The 12830-nt window shown below is 43.2% G+C and overlaps 2 protein-coding genes across 6 annotated transcripts in view; one reads left to right on the top strand and one right to left on the bottom strand.

The window, feature by feature from the left end:
- CRYL1 (crystallin lambda 1) overlaps positions 1 to 3265 on the bottom strand; it is a 59484-nt gene extending 56219 nt beyond the window's left edge. The window contains exons 1-2 of the mRNA XM_035542729.1: positions 3101 to 3265; positions 719 to 826 (exon numbers count right to left, since the gene is read on the bottom strand). Coding sequence (XP_035398622.1) covers positions 719 to 826; positions 3101 to 3237 — 245 coding nt within the window. The 5' untranslated portion in view covers positions 3238 to 3265. The remainder of the gene's footprint in view (positions 1 to 718; positions 827 to 3100) is intronic.
- Positions 1 to 12830, top strand: part of IFT88 (intraflagellar transport 88) — a 213515-nt gene that overhangs the window by 154345 nt on the left and 46340 nt on the right. The window contains exons 1-2 of one of the 5 annotated variants that reach the window (XM_035542725.2): positions 11439 to 11555; positions 12085 to 12180. In XM_035542725.2, coding sequence (XP_035398618.1) covers positions 12091 to 12180 — 90 coding nt within the window. In that variant the 5' untranslated portion in view covers positions 11439 to 11555; positions 12085 to 12090. Of the gene's footprint in view, positions 1 to 11438; positions 11759 to 12084; positions 12181 to 12830 lie in introns of those variants that run through there. The other 4 variants (XM_035542726.2, XM_050710950.1, XM_050710945.1 and 1 more) reach the window with 4 other exon arrangements.

Here is a 12830-nt window from a genome sequence, read left to right as displayed (position 1 = left end):
CAGTACATAAGCAACTTCTAGGCACTACAGGTCAGGGGAGGGAGGGCAGACAGGCAGGACTTGAATTTGCAGCTCCGCATGTTTCCAAAGCGTGGGGCTTCAGCTGTAGTGCCACAGGGTGAACAGAAAAGGGCTAGGGGGCTAATGTCTGAAGCATTTTGACTGTTCTCATGGTCAAGTCCTCAAATTTGCAACTTCTAAAGGTGCTTCCAAGCCTCTATTGTAACTGTTCAGCAGTTGTGTCTTTAACAGAACTAGCCACCTCTTCTTCTAGGATGCTAAAATGTTACTTTAAGAATTTTTTTAAAATCTAGTTATAGAAAAGTGGTAATTGCAGTAGGTCTCTTTAGCAATCAGTATTAGTCTCTTTGAGTTCTGAAGAAGTCTTTGTTGTCTTTCTATGCAAAAACTCTTATGCTCCTGTATTTCAAGCTTAGTCTATAAATAACCTAATCATGGAAGACATGGTTTCAAGAACTTGGATTTAAATTTAAGGTCTTAAACTATTACTTAATTACTGAAGTGCTCTTCAGAAGTGTCATTGAGAGATTTAGAGGCACAGTTCTGATCTTAACAGGAGTTGTACTTTTAAGTTAAAGCCTTCTTTAATGCTTAAAATCTATATTCTCTTGAATAGTAAGATGAAGCTGTTCATTCATAATTACAGAAATCCCACAGATTCACTGCAACGTCAGTCATTTCAAGTTAGGTGACCTACCGTATGTTTTCCAGTGCACTTGTTAATTGTTGTTGTGCAATGTCATAAAGCTTCACTTTGAAGCCTCCAGCAGCAAACACCATGGCCCAGCTGCGACCAATGAGTCCGCTGAAAAGGAAATAAATTTTAACCAGTTAATAAAGTAGCATTTATCTGGGGTGGGGTGGAGAAGGTCCAACAACAAGCAGTGCAAGAACTAAAACAGTCCAGACTCTACAACAATCAATCCAAAAATCACTTACATGTTGATAAGAAACCAACCTCTCTCTGTAACAAAGCAATATCCTTTGCTAGTTGCATAGCAGATTCTGAGTGCTGGGAGAAAGATAAGAAAAAAAAAAAGAAAAAGGATAGCAGAATTCTAAAGAGTAGGAACTGCTACTCTGGGACACTGGATTCAAGTATTAACAGCTTTGTCAGCTGCAATCCCAACCTGGAACTGGTGCATGGAATCACATTATGAAGGGTTTGTTTTTTCATTTTTTTGAAATTGATTTGTTTAATTCAAAGTCTGAATACGGAGAGCAGCCCATTTGTCCAGGAGTTCAAGATCCTGCTTCAGAAATAATCAGAGAAACCTAAGGCCCAGCTACTGCACTCATGGATCCTCCACAATTCAGGAAATACTGTGAGCGTGCGAAAACCAAGAAAAAAAAAATACATATTTTTTATGCTACTTTTCCACCTACCCATGTCTAGCATCGCCCTTGCTTTTAGATGAAACATCCTACCATGCTGGAGGCCTGCAGGAACAGTCTGCCCACATCTTGTGGTAAAGCCATATTACTTGTAGCCCATTATTAAGAAATATATAAAGGAAACGTACAGTAACTGATAATTTCATCATGTCTATCAAAGCAATGCAGGTTTTTAATTTAAGTAACTTTATTAGCAGGCATTAGCCTCTTTAAACGTAAGTACTGAGACACAGTACAGCAAGATTAAGTAACATCACAAATAATAATCCTAACAGCAACAAGAACAGAATTCTATATCCATAACTATTATTACTGGTGTTTATTATCACATGCATTTCCTGATATTTCTGAGATTGCTGTCCTTGTAACATTAAACTTAAGCAATGTCTGTCAACTGGAAAAACGAAAGGCAAGTAGGTCATCAGTAAACGATGATATGGGGGGTAAAAATTCAGAGACAAAGCAGTAGGCCAGATAAGAAAAGGAAGAGAAAACAGGAACGTGTTCAGCCTTTAGTTAAAGAAGAATTAAAATGGAACAAAACAGGAAGTTTCAGGAAATAGCAGGAATCAGTGGAAATAACTGGGGGTGGGGTGCGGGGTGAAACTGTGTATTTAGTGTTGTTAAATGAGAATTTACTGTCTATATAAAATACATCATTTAAAAGAAAAAGCAAACATCACTGCAGCAAGCCCAGATCTCAGCAGTTCTCAGGCAAACTACAGAACAAGCGCTTATGGAAAAGTAACGTATGGGTCATCGTTTGTTAGCTATGGTAACTTCCCAGCTAACAAATACTTCTCAGCTACAAGCGTTTGGACCATCTGAACCCCTAAACAAGTATATCTAAGCTGTTAGAATCTTTATAAACAACACCTCTCTCAAACTGCACTTTTAAATTAACTTTCTTTAAAAAAAAAAAAAAAAATCAACATTTGATCAAATAATTTATTCTATTTTGATATTGATTTTCAGGATTGTGTGATTTCTTTGGCACTATCAAGCGTACGAAGTCAGCGGTAGGTACCAGACTTGTGCGTTAGAGCAGTAGTGCACGACAGCAACATGCCGGCAGGATGCTGATGCACTTGACCCCAAGACGTTCCTTTAGGACAGGCAGGCACTGTCATTTTGGGCCCAGTGCTGCAGCCCGTGGATCCAGACCTGCTCGCTTGGCTTCGGCTGCTGTGGGTGGCAGGTTCCCTTCTTGGACAGGCAGCACAGAGCCCGGCTCTCCGGACACTTCTTCGTGTCACCAAGTGCCACCGGTAGCGGCGGGTTTCATTGCTGGCGCGTGACAGCAGCCAGACACGTGCCTCCAACCTCAAGCAGCCTCGTTGCCAGCGTCGCCTAACCAGGTTATTGCTCAAATAAACGAATTTTAGCTGAAGAGGACGAAGCAATGCCTCCACAGCCAAACCCACCGCTGCATGCCCAACCGAGGACAACGCCGTGGGCACACGATAGAAGCCCGAGTGCTGGTCACCGCTCACGGCAGCAGCTGTTAAACCTGTCCCCAGCCTCCTGCGTGCTTCCAGCCGCACCAAGGCGGCACAGCACCGGGCCGGAGAGGGCACCGAGAGCCCGGCTGGCCGCGAGAGGCGCTGCCCCGCTGCCCCCCGGCTGCTCCTTCCAGCCGGCTCCCGGAGCCCCCCAGATGCGAGCGGGGAAGGAGAGGCCTCACCTGCCGATCACGGCAACCTGCGAGGACTCCATACCCGCGGGGGACGCGGCCGAGCAGCAGCCACCACCGCCACCGCCGCCGCCTTTAAGGCGCCCGCTCCCCACCCACGGCGGCCGCCATGTTTGGGCCGCCCCCATTGGCTCCAGCTACCGCTGGCCGCGCCTCTCGGGCCGGGCCGGCCTCGCCTCGCTCCCACGACGGGAGGGAGACCGCCCCCGGTGGCTCTCGACCGGGGCTCGCCTCGTCCCCTGCCGCAGCCATGCCAGCCCTACACGGAGGCTTGTCCCCTCCGAAAACGGGGCGCCGTGCTGCGGTCCCCCTCGGGGAAGGACGGGAGCTGCGTGCTCAGCCCCACGCTGTGCCAGGAGGCAGCAGGGAGGGCAGCCCCTTCCAGGCTCAGGGCAGGCTTTGCTGGGGTACAGCCTGCCCGTTCCGCCTCGAAGGGAGTGTACCCAACTACTGCCGAAATCCGGCCTTAAAGTTGAGGCCCAAGTTACCCTACTGTCCAAAAGCATAGACCCTGCTGGCCACATCAGGTGTTCAGGTTCAACATGAGCTCCTGATGAAACTGAAACACCTTCGAGGATGGGGGCCCTGGGATTTGCAGCCTTCTCTGAAGAAGCAAAGCCCCCATCCCATGACATTTGGGCCACAGAAAGTACGAGAAAGTGTGTCAAAGCCCACAGCTCTCAGTTTCCTGATGAGTGCACAAATGAATTCCAAAATGAAGTTCGAAGTCCAAAGTATTTCCTTTTTTTTTTTCATTAGGGAATAATAGTATACTAAAAATATAATAAAGTATATTATAATAAATTAATTTATTATAATAAATTATAATGTATATTTATTGTAATTAAATTATAATAAAAATATATAATTTCATACTATTAAAATACTTCTCTCTTGAATCCTGATAAATAATATATTTTTGTTGACTTTCCTTGATTTTTGCACAAAAACTTTTTATATTGTGAAAAAAATGTGACATTAGAATGTCAACATAATTTTTTATTAATCTTGACAGCTCTATAGTATCAGCTGTTCTGCTGGAATGCTGTGTTACTCACTTTTTCTGATTCTATATAGTGCCTACTCACCTGCATGTTGCTCTGTAATCATGCTGGATATTCCTGAAAAGAAACAAAAGTTAGGATTTTAAATGCCTACTTGTTATCAAAGATAGCAAAGCACCCATAAAGTAGTGGTCAATGGCTCTATGTCCACATGGAGGCCGGTGACGAGTGGTGTCCCTCTGGGGTCTGTCCTGGGACTGGCACTTTTCAATATCTTCATCAATGACATAGGTGATGGGATTGAGTGCACCCTCAGCAAGTTTGCTGATGACACCAAGCTGAGTGGTGCAGTTGATACCAAAGAAGGAAGAGATGCCACCCAAAGGAACCTGGACTGGCTGGAGAAGTGGGCCCATGTGAACAGCATGAGGTTCAACACGTCCAAGTGCAAGGTGCTGCACCTGGGTCAAGGCAATCCCAGACAGGAGCACCGACTGGGAGAAGAACTCACTGAGAGCAGCCCTGCGGAGAAGGACTTGGGGGTTCTGGTGGACGAAGGGCCCAACACGAGCCAGCAGCGCGTGCCTGCAGCCCAGAAGGCCAACTGCGTCCTGGGCTGCACTAACAGAGGGGTGGCCTGCAGGTGGACAGAGGTGACTGTCCTCCTCTACTCTGCGCTCGTGAAGCCCCACCTGGAGCACAGCGTCCAGGTGTGAGCCCCCAGCAAAAGAAAGATGTGGGACTGTTAGAGCAGGTCCAGAGGAGGGCCATGAAGATGATGAAAGGGCTGGAGCACCTCTCCCATGAAGAAAGGCTGATAGAGCTGGGGATGTTCAGCCTGGAGAAGAGAAGGCTCCGGGGAGACCTTGTTGCGGCCTTTCATTACTTAAAGGGGTCTTATAAAAAAGATGGAGAAGGACTCTTTACTCAGGTAGATAATGATAGGACAAGGGGGAATGGTCTTTAACTAAAGGAGGATAGGTTTACATTAGACATTAGGAGGAAATTCTTCACTGTAAGGGTAGTGAAGCACTGGCACAGGTTGCCCAGAGAAGCTGTGGATGCCCCATCCCTGGAGGTGTTCAAGGCCAGGCTGGATGGGGCCTTGGCCAACGTGATCTAGTGGGTGACATCCCTGCCCATGGCAAGGGGCTTGGAGTTAGACGATCTTTAAGGTCCCTTCCAACCTGAGCCATTCTATGATTCTTTGGTTATATTACTGTACTCTTAATATAGCTGAAAACCACTTGTAAGTTATGTGTTACTGGCATACTGAAAACCAAGTTGAAAATTGATAGATTTTTTTCAAGAATAAGTGTTTCATAATTACTGATGAAAAATTTCAGTGAAACATTATTTGGCTATCATTTCTTCTAGTTTCCAAGGGGGAAAAAAATACAAAAAAATAACATAACTGAAAACATAATCATTTTGTATGTCCACCACCCTCACTAGCACTTCACTAAGTCCAGCCATACTTAGCACAGAGACAGAGATCTTAGAAGTGTAAATTCCTAAAGCTTTCATGAGGACTAGTCATAGGACAGCAGGTGGAAAACCACACCAATATCTTTGTGACCTCAGGACCTAAATGCTGCACGTGTGACCTGAGAGCTGCCAGCAGTCAGGAGATGTAGGAGGAGCGAAGCAGAGATACCTGGGCCACAAGAAGACGGAAGTAAGTAAGAGGGCAGTGTGCAGGAAACCTGGCCTTGCCAGTTCGTGGCTCACAGTTTGCTAAGGTTGGCACAGAAAGCATTGTTTTATGATTATAGCAAATACCAGCTTTGCTCCTTTGAAGACTAATTTGAAATGGCATGACTTGGCATGTGTTACAAAGAACTTTGTTTAGACAAAGCATAACTGAAGCAATGTATACTTTGTGGGCTCAAGTTTTTACTTCAAAGAAAAAAAGTAAGATCCCAGAACATAAAACTGATGTATTTTGGGCTTGGGAACCATGGTTTTCGGAACAAGTTCACTACCACTCTTATTTGGAAATACCCACTGGTTATTTCAGTATTCCTTGATATACGTAGGTGTGCATTTATACCTGCAGTTGTCATAAGAACTACTACACTTTTAGAGACAAAAGCTGTTATAGCTGGGCAAATCGATATTGCAAAATGAAGAGCTCAGTTAAACAATTCAGGAGGGATTACTACAGGAACTATCTGAGAACTAATCATAGTTGTGGTAACAGCAATTACAGGGCCTTCACCCTGCTGGTGAACAAAACAAGAGGTCTATGGTAATGAATCTGAACTATTTTATTACCTTCAATGTAGTAGTAACAATGCTACCTAACTCTGCATTAGTTATTTTATTAGGGCACGACAACAGCCACATGCCCCATTGTTTCCAATGGCCAAACTCACCAGTGAGCCCAAACTGTCAACACATGAATAGGAGAGAGGTATGCAAGATGAAAGAGGAATGCAAAGAATTAAATTGTTGGAAGCACATGTCAAGGGAAGACAATATGGTTAAAAAGAAAAACCAGAAAGTTTAATTTTTGCGCAAAATAAGAACTTTTAGGCCCAGTACTTGGAGTCTCCAAGAATAAGGAGCATTGATTCTCCTCCCTCTCCTGCAGTTCACATGGGAAGGCCAGAAGATATCTTCAGCCCAAAGGCTGAAGATCAAAACCTTTCTGATGGCTTCATCAAAACCTTTTACCAATAATATGGTGGAAAGCTCTGAGCTCCATTAGGGACTGAGAAGTAGAGCTTACATTAGCAGCAGAAGAGGCCTATGTGGAGCCAATATGCACTCACCAGCCTCTGTATTCTTTTTTGAAGTCCAACAGCAGTAGGAGCAGACCTGACTTGTCATCTTGGGAGCTGCAAAGTTGACTCCTCCATGTTTCTAGTCTGTGTTGAGCATGCTCCTCTGCAGCCCCCTGGAAGGAGGTGAAAACCACTATTGGCTGCAGAGAGGAGGTGGGATTACTGTAGGGGAGGAGCAGGGCACTATAAGAGAGTCTTGGAATAAACAACATGGGAGTCTCCAATGCTTGCTGGGACCAGTAGGGGTTGGAATGTGTGGGAGATGGAAGGGTGAGTTCCCATGCAGAAAATAAGGGAATCACATGCCTCAAAAATACAGAGTATCCTAACCTGAACTTTTGGAGTAGGATGAAAACAGAGGCATAGTTCACCCTCATTAAGTATTAGATTGGTTTAATATGTTACTTGTACATTTGGATTGTTCTGGTGAACATTTCTTTTGTAGTTAGCTATGATATGTTGCTACTAGGATACTAATGGTTCAGGAAACATAATAAGCTCAAATAATAATTTAGTAATTTTATTTCTATTATGTAGAGGTCTAGCTAATGGCTTGCACGCTGTAATTATAATTAGTGATTACTTTAAAATTATACTACAATTAAAACTATAACTTTAGGTATTTCTAGTAGTTTACGCAGTTAACTTAGGTGGTCATTCAGAGTGCAAACAGTCTGATGCAAATATTACCAGTAGTGCTAGAACTTGATTCTTGAACAATCTGCAGGAATTGGAAAGTCCATAGTAAAAAATTATGCAAAGGCATGATTTAGCAAAGCTAGGGAGAACTGTACCTTTTAATAGGAGAAATACCCATCAACAAGATAATTTCCCTGTTGTAAATGTCTTTTAAGCCCAAACTACAATATATGTATTACTTATAACATGGATTATAAGGAGGTTCCATTGACTTCTGTTTGTTTTCTAATTGAACATAAATTTACTTGCTTTAATAAATAGACTAAATATTAAATTGATATTTAGGACAGAATTATAATGAATATAATCCCCCCTTCAGAACTATATTTGAGTAACACTATTGAAATTTTTCAATATAACCTTTTAAGATATTTTTACCTAATTAATTCTTTATTGAGAACCTAACCCTGAAAACATTGTGATCCTTGTACTTACTATTGCAGCAAGAGTGGATCTACAAACATAATTTTTTAACTTTCTCTTAATATAATTTATATATGTTTATGCACAGCAATTCAGAGATCACAAATATATAGTTTAAGTCTCATACAAGAGACAAGACTTCTTTTTTATGCTTGGAAACCTTTACTGGAAGAACTCTGCATTAAAAAGTGCTACAGAGGTTTTTTAACAGCTCAGGAATAATGAGCTAATGTATAAAGGCTCTGACACCTGTACCGTTCATATGCTTGATAAAAAGAGGAAAGTAATATGCACTACGTATCTGTTTATGTTGATGAGATAAATGAGCCCAGAGTATCAGGGCTGTAACATAATTCACTCAGCAAAATAGTGAAGTTTGAACTTCCAAGCATAGGAAGAGCTTGATTAAGGCTTTAATTTTTATTTTTAATTCTCGGTACAATAGATTTGTTACCAATAAGTTCAATTACTACTCAACTCTTAAATTGTCAACTAAAGAAAAAAGTTAAGTATTAGAAATGCTTTAATTTTAAACACGTTCCATATTTTCTTTCCCCTCAACAATTTCTACAGGTATACTGACAAGATCTATGAAGTTTTGAGAGGAGTGGTTAATGGCAGCTTTACTGTGTGTGGCAGTTAAGTTGAAGTGTCTTCACGTGGTAGTAGAAAACTTCTGAACGTTTGGTCAGACCAGAATTCAATGCTAGAAAATTACTCACTTTTAGAAGATTTTAATGGGAGAAATACTTTTCCAATTCAGAATGATTTCAAAAAGAAAAGAAAAACACAGCTTAAGGGTAGATCAGACAAACAGTTAAAGCAACAGAGCAAGGGTAGGGCACATGCCAACAATGATTACAACATGCAGACAGAGGCCAGTAACCCCTGAACCCAACTTAGTAGCTGCTGGAACAGTTTGTCTGAGTCCTTACTTGCAACGTCAGTGCTGCAAAAAGACAGATGCACCATGTATTTATTGAACTGCAAGGAAATTAATCGTTTAAGAGGATGTCTGTGGTCTCCTTAACCTGCCATAAAGTTTTCACTGAATGAATGAGACCAGGAACACAATGTCTTGAAAGTTAACTGAACAACAACAAAATCAGATCTGTAGTATGCTTTAATTGCAGAAACAGTTAACGCAATGTAAGTCAGCATACAGATCTGGGACAGGAATGAAAATCAGAAGGGGGAAAAAGAGTTGGACAGCTTAATTTAGTGACAGTGCTGACGTCTTAAAATGATCGGGAGTTCACACCAGATGATGTTGCTTGGGCTGCTTGTAACATTGTTGGGGGACAGCTTCACAATCCAGGTCACCCTCAGGACTTAACCCAAAACAGTAAATGCAGATGTACCACTTGGGTTTCACCCCATTGTGCAACCTTGGAAGAACATGTCTGATAATCCCATCCCATGAGTAAGACCCAGTGTTATCACAGTGGATCTTGAGACTGAGGTTTTGTGTTAAATCTTTATGCATTAAAGTTTACTTATACTTCACGAAAAATAAAATAAAAAAACGTTACAGCTTTTAAAAGCATAAATAAAGCCTGTTAAGACCCTCAAGTTGTGAGTTCTTAAGAAGTGTACGGATCGAGGGAGCTAAGGAGCTGGGCCAGGGAGTTCTCCTGAGCTCCTGTCCCCAGAGCATGCTCTATCAATGTGGGCAATGCACAGTGTTGGACCAGGGGCTGGAGTCAACTCTCTCTGCTGTTAACGTAGCCCATTACAGTGTTAGCTAATTACTGTTCTCCCATACAATTCCCTGTATGGTCTGGGAATAGAGGCCAGGAACATCTTCCAACAGCTGGTTTTTGAGGGTAAGGAAGTTTGATGTGAACACAGTCAGATTCCAATTGCGTCCTGACACTGTTTTATTTACAAGATAAGTGCCCTGACTCCTTAGCATGGAGTTCCTTTTCTCCAGTGCCCTAAAGAATTGGGCTGAAAACACCACAATGCACTGAGCACTGGTATGCACAGGTCCCTGAGATGGATGAGCTGGGTAGCAGAGCTAGGGCTTCTGCTACAGCATGTACCTGCTGCTCAGTCTGAGTGTGTCTGGGGACAGACAGAAAATCTAAAAACCATAGGCTTAATTTTACATGAGGGGTCACAGGCAGAAAAGGGAGGATAGTAGTGTATATGTATTTTTTATCCTGAAGTTCATAATTTGTGGCAAGTAATTCACCTGAAATTTTTTTCCACCTGGAGTCTGTTACTCTGCAAAATACTTGTATTTCAGAAATGCCAGGGATAAAGATTCTCATGTCCAAAGGTCTCAAGTCTAAAGTTTCTGTGTGAAAGTGGTTCATGCATGGAACGTTAACAAGTTAATACAAGAAGCGATAATGTGTTAATACTTCTTTATGTTATCTTTGTTTCCCTTGCTGGGAGCTGGAATAGAAAGACCTTTCACTCGTATCCTCCGTGCCTTATCTCTTTTGAAAGGACTTTGAGGCTGAAAGAAGGTGAGCAGCAGAAAGCACAGACATTGTGTAATGCTCACAAACCTTGACTATAAAAAGGGTATCCAGGCTGACCACATGCTGCGTAGTGGCTTTGTAGCTTTCTTACGTGTCATCTATAGCTTTCAGTGTCAGGCAGCAGGGGCAGCTTACAATTGGCCTCATAAATCTTTTTCTCTTTCAGAATACTGTAGGCAAGTTCAGAGGTCTCTGGTCTGTTCTGTTTCCCATTGAACACTGGATCATTTCAGTTCACAGAGTGCAATGATTTGTTGTGGGCAAATTAGCTGTCACTCATCAGATTTTTATTTCTAGACACAGCAAAGCAATGTCCAGGAGATAACAAATCTTACTTCCATTTATATTATTATTATCCCATGGACTAAAGGCAGGCAGTCTGTTGAGCCTGTCATCCCTCACAGGAGCTTTGTGTTCCTCTTCTGGAAGCTGAGGAAAGCATAGGGGAAAACAAAACTTGCTTGTTATGTCCATTGTATGACACATCTTTTTATTCCTTAGCACGTGTTCCCATCTTGGAACTATGCACAACCTAACTCGGGAAATTAAGTGTATGTGTAAGCGTTTGCAGGTAAGAATAAGTCCAAAAAGAAGCAAAAAAAAGTGAAATTTAGTTCACATGTAGCTCTAGCTCAGGGATCAACACTAATCCACTTTAAAAGTCTGTCCAAAGAAGTTCAAAGCAGTAATTTCCAATCTAAAAGATGATCAGTTATGCACCGTGGAGGACAGAACTGTATTTCTGTGAAATTTACAGAAAGTGTTGGTTTTTCACCCTCAGGACGCAGCACGCACCATGCCGACCACTTCCAGCCCCGCCCTCCATGCCCCGCCGCCATTTGCGGCGGGAACCTGCCCTCACAGGGGAGAGACGCCCAGGCGGGGGCGAAGGCTTCGGCGGCGGCTGTGCGCATGCGCCCCGCTCTGGTATCCTGGCAACCGGGCGCGGGGCATCAGGGGATTGCGGCTGCACCCGTCACCCGGGCAACGGGCCTGGGGCCCGGGATCAGGATCGGGCCCCGGCTTCCCGCAGCAGGAGGTGGGCAGTCCTGGCTCGTATCGGGAACGGTGTGGCCAGCAGGAGCAGGGGGGTGATTGTCCCCCTGTACTCGGCTCTTGTGAGGCCGCACCTCGAGTGCTGTGTTCAGCTTTGGGCCCCTCACTACAAGGAGGACATCGAGGCCCTGGAGAGTGTCCAGAGAAGGGCTACGAAGCTGGTGAAGGGCCTGGAACACAAGTCCTGTGAGGAGCGGCTGAGGGAACTGGGGTTGTTTGGTCTGGAGAAGAGGAGGCTCATTGCAGACCTGATTGCTCTCTACAACTGCCTGAAAAGAAACTGTGGGGAGTTGGGGGTCAGCCTCTTCTCACAGATAACCAATGATAGGACTAGAGGGAAAGGCCTTAAGTTGCACCAGGGGAGGTTTAGGTTGGAAACGAGGAGACATTTCTTCTCAGAAAGAGCAGTCAGGCATTGGGACAGGTTGCCCAGGGAGGTGGTGGAGTTGCCATTATATTTAAGATTTATATATGTATCTTATATGCCATGTTTGTCATGTTTACAATTTCAGAGAAAAATGATGCAAAACGTGCACCTGGCTCCAGAGGAAGATGAAGATGATCTTTATTCTGGCTACAATGATTATAATCCCACTTTTGACACAGAGGTAAAAGTGCTTGCTCTTTCTCACCTTTCCTTTACATAGGATTCATTTTTAAGTACAAACTTGGGTACAGTAATGTGCAAGGACACTACTGTTTTGAAGTGAAATATTCTGTATTTAGCAAGAATTATGAAGTTTCACCAAGATCTTTTGGAATAATTATTTCTGATAGTTACCTTCTCTAACAAAATGCTTTTGTAGCTTTTGTAATACTCTGTGATGATTATAATTTATTAAATTCTAATTATCTGAAGTCCATATTCATATTCACATTCAATGTGGTATGCAGCAGCAAGTTTCCCGATAAAAAAGGCAACTTACCAGTCATTGGTCTCTTACTGTGCTGCAGCTGAAGGAGATGAGAAATGAGTAGAATTCCCCCCACCCCTGCAGCTCCCTATGCAACCAGTAGAGCATCTGGGATAGCCAAGTAATCCTGCAGACCACTTTCTGGAAATTGCTGGTGTAGTGGAATTGGAGCAATAAGAGGGAACAGAAGTGTATTTTGGTCCAAACCCCACAAGCCTACCTAAAGCAGGACTAACATTGCCAGACTTCCCTGGCATTCTGCATGAAATCCCTACAGTGAAGTCCATGGGAGTTCTAGTGTAATTTCAATGATATATCTTAATGCATGGGCATGACAGACATTG

This window comes from Cygnus atratus, chromosome 1 (assembly GCF_013377495.2).
Source record: "Cygnus atratus isolate AKBS03 ecotype Queensland, Australia chromosome 1, CAtr_DNAZoo_HiC_assembly, whole genome shotgun sequence".
Lineage (NCBI taxonomy): Eukaryota > Metazoa > Chordata > Aves > Anseriformes > Anatidae > Cygnus > Cygnus atratus.
The sequence above is the reverse complement of the archived record's forward strand: the minus strand, read 5'-3'. Positions and strand labels throughout refer to the sequence as shown.